General features: G+C 43.8%; 1 protein-coding gene across 1 annotated transcript; it reads right to left on the bottom strand.

Annotated features, from left to right (window-relative positions):
• Positions 1–2,240: 2,240 nt before the first annotated feature.
• C7H11orf87 (chromosome 7 C11orf87 homolog) lies at positions 2,241–5,431 on the bottom strand. Its single transcript, XM_087937121.1, has 2 exons — positions 5,288–5,431; positions 2,241–4,196 (listed from the first exon to the last, which is right to left on the bottom strand). The coding sequence occupies exon 2, from the start codon at positions 4,039–4,041 to the stop codon at positions 3,574–3,576; it is 468 nt and encodes a 155-aa protein (XP_087793247.1). The 5' UTR covers positions 4,042–4,196; positions 5,288–5,431; the 3' UTR covers positions 2,241–3,573.
• Positions 5,432–6,797: the final 1,366 nt, after the last annotated feature.

The raw sequence follows: 6,797 nt of genomic DNA, 5'->3' as shown, positions 1-6,797 counted from the left end.
TTAAAAGACTTGAACTGATATTTAGAGCTTAAAAGACTTGAACTATTATGCTTGCAGCATAAGTCTTAATTTTGAGTAGATTGTGTCAAATCATTCTGCTCAAAACTTGTAATTCATCCATAAATCGATATAGAACTCTATGAAGTTTCAGTGCTAAAAGCCTAAGTCTTGTTGAAGTAATAGATCCTAGACTTCACATTTTTGACACCTGGTCCCCCTGAATTTTAAACTGCCAGTGAGGGGTCTCATCACCAAATGGTCCATCTTTCAAACACCACCGCTAAAAATTAAACTAGACATTGGAGAAAGGGGATGTTAAAATGTATTCCTTGCTACAGAATTTACTTTTCTATGTATATATAGCTAATTTAAATGGAAACACGTCATATATGGGCCCCTACCAGCAGCCTGGAATGAAAAACAGCCTATGTCCAAATATGTCCAACTAAACTAAAATCTTCTGAGATCATTAGAGAACAAGTCAGTCATAGTTACTGATTTCAGCAGAACTGTGGTCTACCTTTGCTGAGATGCTAAACTTATTTCTACAGCATTTTACTTCTACCTTTCAAAGAATTAAAAGGAAAAATAAAAGAAAGAAGAACTAAAAAGGGATGAATAAATAAAAATGCCAGAAAGAAGATGTATCATCCTAAGCTTCTGAACTATTCTCACTGAGGATAGATAAGTTGAATAAAAGGAACCATATCCTTCAGCAGTCTTGAATTTTATGGACAGCTACTACAAAAGACCTATGACATATAGGAATAGGTGCAAATAATGGTAACAGCAAGAATAATAAAGAACAAGGAGAAATTAACTGGCAAAGTTTAGCTTTGAGAAAAGATAACCAACAACTGTAACCGACTTGTAATACTTAAAAAGGAGTCACACCAAGGATGTCCATGATCCGTTCCTACAGTGAGCTTAGATTACAGAAAAGCAGGTTTCTATTAAATGTCAGCAAAACTTTTGAACAGTAGAGTTTGACACTTGAACTAATTTCAGAAAGAGGTGTTGGGCTTCCTTTCATCTGATATATTCAAGATAAACACCTGTCAAGCAGTTTAATTGGGATTTCTGCAGGAATAAAGGATTGGGCTCAGTTATCTGAATGGCTCCTTCTAGTTTTATGATTCTAAGCACTAGAGAGAGATTTCACTCAGCAGCTATTTTTCAGTCTAATTGATCAAGAGTGAAAGGAAAACCTAAGAAACAAAGAAAAATAAACGATAGATACTAAATCCCTTGATTTTTGATGCCACAATGGCACTGCAAATATTGGATGTTTAGATTTGTGCTATTATTCTCTGAGAATTCTACCCACCAATGATCTTGTAAAGTATTACAATTGAATTACTGAAATGTACATAATTTTGCTTTAAAAAATCAGTTTCAATCACCACAGGAGTAAGACAGAGTAGGCAGAACAATATTAAAGATAGAACATTGTATCATGTTAGTTTTTATTTTTGAACAGTGAAACAGCTCTTCTATTGTTTTGCAATATATTTGATATTAATTAAGACGCACCTAGTCCTTAGCTGGATATCGTACGGAAAATATTTTAGGACTGTTAGTTCACCAACGTATGGACCTACTGATTAAACAATAGCTACTTATGTATTAAATACATAATGGGTGGCTATGGAAATCAAATAAATAAATATTTAATCAAGTAAAAATTATTTTTGAAGTAACTTTTTAATTAAAAGAAAAGGTTCATTAAAAAAAGCCACCCAGCTTAAGTACAATTATGTAAAGTTAAACCCATTTAAATACTGTTATTTATTGCATTTATGTTCTGTCTTTTTTTCTAGGTGCTCAAAGTTCACCTTGACAGATCTCTCCTACAGTTATCCCTACAACAACCCTGCAAAGCAGTCTGGTCTGGGAGAGAACGAGTGATCCACTGTCATCCACGTCAGTTCTACCGTTGGTTGAGAACCAAAGTACAGTTACGAATACTTAGGATAGTTACAAGATAGTCCTGCAAATCTTTCCTTTGCATCTTTCAAGGCAAAGTCTTAGTTCCACATCTATGAATGGAAGATTGTGTCCTAAGATTAAGTCTCTTCAACTGAAATTAATGGCACTTCAAAGGGTTTAATGGAAACAGAACTATTTTCCTTGTTATTAATATTAACAAACATACAGCACAAGCAGCCACTCATTCAGTTTCCTTAAGCAATGAAGGATTATTTCTCCTGGGGGGGGGGCGGTAAAAACACAGCAGTCTCTTTTAAAATGCTTTCCTGTTTTTAATAGGTGGTACCTTAACAGCAAACCTCCATAGTCCAGATTCACAAGAGAGATCCATGGGGAGGGGAAGAGAGGTATGCTGCCATTGCATTGTGTTTGTTTAAAGGTTAGGGGAAAAAACAAATATATCATCTAATCAGGACAGTAGAAGACAGCTCAATACTACATCAATGCTGAAGTCAGTTTTCAGTAGGGGAAAATGTAAGTCTCGTTGGATCAGAACATATTGTAGAGAACAATTCACAAGATGTATCAGGTGGGTGTCCCAGAGTGCCAACATCGGATGGTAAAATAAATTACTGTACATCACCTTGGTGTTAGTCAATGAAAAGGTATCTTGATCCAGATTTAATGTAAGAAAAAGGCTGATACAATAAAGAAAAGCCTTCGAGAGAGACAGATACATCCCAAAACATTCCTATGAAGTAATAACTCCATTCTCTCTTATCGATATAGATACACAAGCATAGCTCAACTGCTCTGCATTCACGGTTTGCAAGACACAGGGTATGTAATACTGCAGAGAAAGAGAGAGAAAAAGTCATTTTTCCCCAAAAAAAAGAGGATTGTGGAGATTGTTGTAGGGTGGAGATCATTTCTAAATTTAGATATTGATCCTACAAAAGGGAAACAAAAGCTAATCTCTAAAATTGAGAGTAGACAAGTTGGAAAAGCAGAGGCGGAAGGGAGAACAATTACAGATTTCACAAAAAGGTTAATGCATTCTTGGTTCTTTCAAATTCGACTAGTCCCCCATTGTCAAGTTCTGGGACAGGGTTTCAAATGCAGCCTTAGAAATAGACCCTCCTTTGCATAAAACTTGCCAAACTCTCCCTCAGTTTTTCATTATTGTCAGTAGATTTAAACCCAGTCCTTTCAATACCATTATATGTTTGTGTAATCCCACCCCTCCCAAAAGAATGAAACGTAAATTTGCTGTAATATATAATCAGAAACATTTCTGTATGTACATCCCAATAGTACAGCCTGAACCTTTGATTTCAGGGAAAATTGTTTTATATTTGGTAGCACTGGGCAGTTTTTCCTCGTCTTCTCCACTTGGGAGGGTGGGGGGAGAAAAAAGACCCATCCTTCTGTTTGCAAGAACAAAAAAAAAAAAAAGTAATTGAAGAACACAATTTAATTTGACATGCGTTTGAATAACTGATGGGTTGGTTAGTTCTTTTGTATATATTAGCAATAATCATCATTATCTTCAAGATTATAATAGCCACTCAAATATATACAAACACCAAAAAAAAAAAGAGAGAGGTCTTTTGGTGAGGTCCCCACAAACAGAAGTCAACAAAATCAAGACAATACCACTGTTTGCAAGAGCCCAGGAGTATCTGTTTCCAAATGCAATCTTTCTGGATGGGGATTCTGTGCTTCTGGGGCAGAAGGAGAAAGGATACTAGAATCCTGGGCGATTTTCCCCGGACTGGATGATTCTTTTCCTCGGGATATTTCACACGAATCCCCCGCCTGGGTGCTGGCGCTGGCGCTGCAGTGATCCCGTTCATACTCTTCTTGTGCCTTCTGCATTTTCCGCTTCTTCATCTTCCTCTTGTGGACGTGGAAAGTGATCAGGGAGAGAAGAATCAGGCAGCAGATGAGGGCGACCAAGACAATCAAGACGAAAGTGGACGAGAAGGACTGGAAGAACTGCCCCAATTGTGTGATGCAGGTGCCGCTGGCGTTGGAGGAGCCAGATGTCCTATTCAAAAGGCAGGCGGGCAGGGAGAGGCCGGGCCCTTTGGACAGCTCCGCCGCACTCATCGAGGAGGAGGGTGGTCGTCGGGGGCTTGTTTTTGTTTTCCTTTCCCCCTAAAAGATCCGCTGCAGATTTCTCCACCGAGATGATGCTCGCCCCCTTACGCTAAGGGAGGGAATGCTTTGTGCCCAGCCCTTCACACCTCCCTCATTTTTCTTTGCTGGAGAAAAGAAAGATTGGTGGGGGGGATAATGTATAATCAAAATAATAAAATGTTCCATGCCTTAAACAAACCAAATAGATGACACCCGACCCAAGGGGGGGGAAAGGGGGGGAGAAAACACACCTTTTATTACCATTTTTTAATCCTTTCAGCCACAGTACGATTCTCACCCCCCCAAAAAGCACCATCTGTGATAAGCAAGATTTTTCAAAGGTGAGAAACGCAGGGCTGCATTGTATTCATCCCGGGTGTCCTCCACACCCGAGAAAGAGAGTGAGTGAGGGAGGGAGGGGGAGGAGAGAGAGAGAGGGAGGGAGGGAGAGAAGGAGGGAGGGAGAAAGAGAGAGAGGGAGGGAGGAGGGAGGGGGAGAGAGAGATGAAGGAGGGAGGGAGAGAGAGGGAGGGAGGGGGAGGGAGGGAGGAGAAAGAGAGAGGGAGAGGGAGGGGAGGGGAAAGAGAGAGGGAGAGGGGAGGGAGAGAGGGAGGGAGGGAGGGATGAAGAGGGAGGGGAAGGAGGAAGGAAGAGAGAGGGAGAAAGAGAGAGGGAGGAAGAGAGAGGGAGGGAGAGAGGGAGGGAGGGGGGAGAGAGAGGGATGGAGGAAGAGAGAGGGATGGAGGGAGGAAGAGAGAGGGAGAGAGGGAGGAAGGGGGAGGGAGGGAGGGGGAGGGGAGAGCGCGAGAGAGCTTGTAAATTCGTGGGTCAGGATTGCTGACTGTCACGGAGACTCACATTTATATACACCAGCCACCGCTTCCCCCACACCCCAATTACTCAGCAGCTCGATAGCTCGGGTTACCTGACCATTCCAGAACCTCAAGTTCTGAAGGTTGAGAAAGTTTCCACACTGTGCAGCTGCTGGGGTTTTCTCCCCCACCCCACCCACGACTTTCCCCTTCCCCCCCGCCCCACGGCATACCCGCGCCCCCTTCCTGCATGACAGCTGATACCTAAACCCCCCCGCCCCCCAGCCCACCCGCGGGCGCCTTTCGAAGGAAGCCCCCGCTGCACGGAGCAAAGGCGAGAGCCTTTGTGAGAAAGGAACGGAAGGAAGGCAAAGAACAAGAAGAGGGGGATTTCTCTCGCTCACCTGCTCCTTGGGGTCTGCGGAACGGGGAGGAAGGAGGGCGAGGGAAAGGAAGACGGCAAGGACGCCCCCCGACCACGGGCTGCGGAAAGCGCTGAAGGGAAAGGGGCAAAGCTGCCGCCGCCGCCGCCGCTTCTCGCAAAAAGTGGGCTCCCAGCCTATAGCCAGCCCGGGCGGTGACGTCACGCAGCCACGATCTCCCACTGGCTGCGCTTCCCGCCGGTGTTTCTAGGTTGTCGCCTCGCAGACACAGCGGAGGGCTCCTTCGCCCGCCCACCCGCCTCCCACGACGCCCCCTTTTCCCCTCCCTCCCCCGTGAAAGCGCGGCGTAGAAGTTGAGGGGAGACACCGAGCCCGTTTCGGTGAAGTTCACCCCAAGATCTAGTCCTGAAGCGCTTCGAGCAAGTTCAGGGCGGTCCCGCGCTTGGAAGGTGAAGAGGATCAGCCCAGCGTCAGGCAGTCCTCGCTTTACCGTCCGCGTTTGAGCCCCACCCCCACCCCAGATTTATGTTGGGAGAGGAGACATTTGTTAAGTCCGCGTTGCGGCTTTGCTTTTTCAACTTGGAGCAGTTGGTTTAGTGACCATTCGAAGATACGACGGCACTGGGAAAAGTAGCTGGCGACCGTTTTTTTTTTTCACACCTAACAACCACCGCACCACCCCCGTGGTCACCTGATCAAAATTCAGACGCTTGGCAACGGACCCGTATTTATGACGGTTGCGGTGTCCCGGGGTCACTTAATTCACTTCAGAAATGTCTTGCTTTAGCGACAGAAATTTTGGGCTCAATTGTGGTTGCAAGTCAAGAACTACCTGTTACTGGAAACACATTGCCTTTTATGTTTTCTTTTCCCAAATACCTCACTACCGCCTAACAAATAGGATGCATGTGGATCTGTCTCAAGAGTCCTCATCAGGAAATACATCTAAGAAGAAATATTCCAAGAAGCAGACAATAATGGAGCATAGATGAGATGGACTGGACATCACTGGCTCCCACGTGAAGGCTCTAAACTCACAACCCTATTGGGCTGCCTCAATAATGTTGCCACCAATCTTTTCTCTCTAGAGAAATTCCTTTCTATCCTAGTTTACTCTGGAGGAGGCAAATGGCGATCCTCCTTCCATCTCTAAACTTGGCCAGAATTAAAAACCTTGCCTTAAAGATCTTCCTCAAAATAATTATTGCTAATTCATTATATTGGCAATGAAGTTATCAAAGTGGTAGATGACATCTGTCTCTTGGGATCATCCATCAACAGTAAAGAAGCAAGTAGTCAAGACTGGACACTCCAGACTCGTAATTCATAGAGCCCAAAGGTGCTTTTTTTTCAAGAGGCACCTGAACTTTCTGGTTTTTCTTTGAAGGCGTTTTGCTTCTCATTCAAGGAGCTTCTTCAGCTTTCTCTTCAGATTCTTGGATGAGAAGCGAAACGTCTTCAAAGAAAAACCAGAAAGTCCAGGTGTCTCTTGTAAAAGCACTTTGGGGACAACCATGACTGAGAATCTCCA

This window comes from Pseudonaja textilis, chromosome 7 (assembly GCF_049901715.1).
Source record: "Pseudonaja textilis isolate UNSWEBS1 chromosome 7, rPseTex1.2, whole genome shotgun sequence".
Taxonomy (NCBI): domain Eukaryota; kingdom Metazoa; phylum Chordata; class Lepidosauria; order Squamata; family Elapidae; genus Pseudonaja; species Pseudonaja textilis.
The sequence above is the reverse complement of the archived record's forward strand: the minus strand, read 5'-3'. Positions and strand labels throughout refer to the sequence as shown.

Excerpts from the sequence above, each read along its gene's own strand:
- C7H11orf87 (XM_087937121.1), bottom strand. The coding sequence starts at position 4,041 with ATGAGTGCGGCGGAGCTGTCCAAAGGGCCCGGCCTCTCCCTGCCCGCC.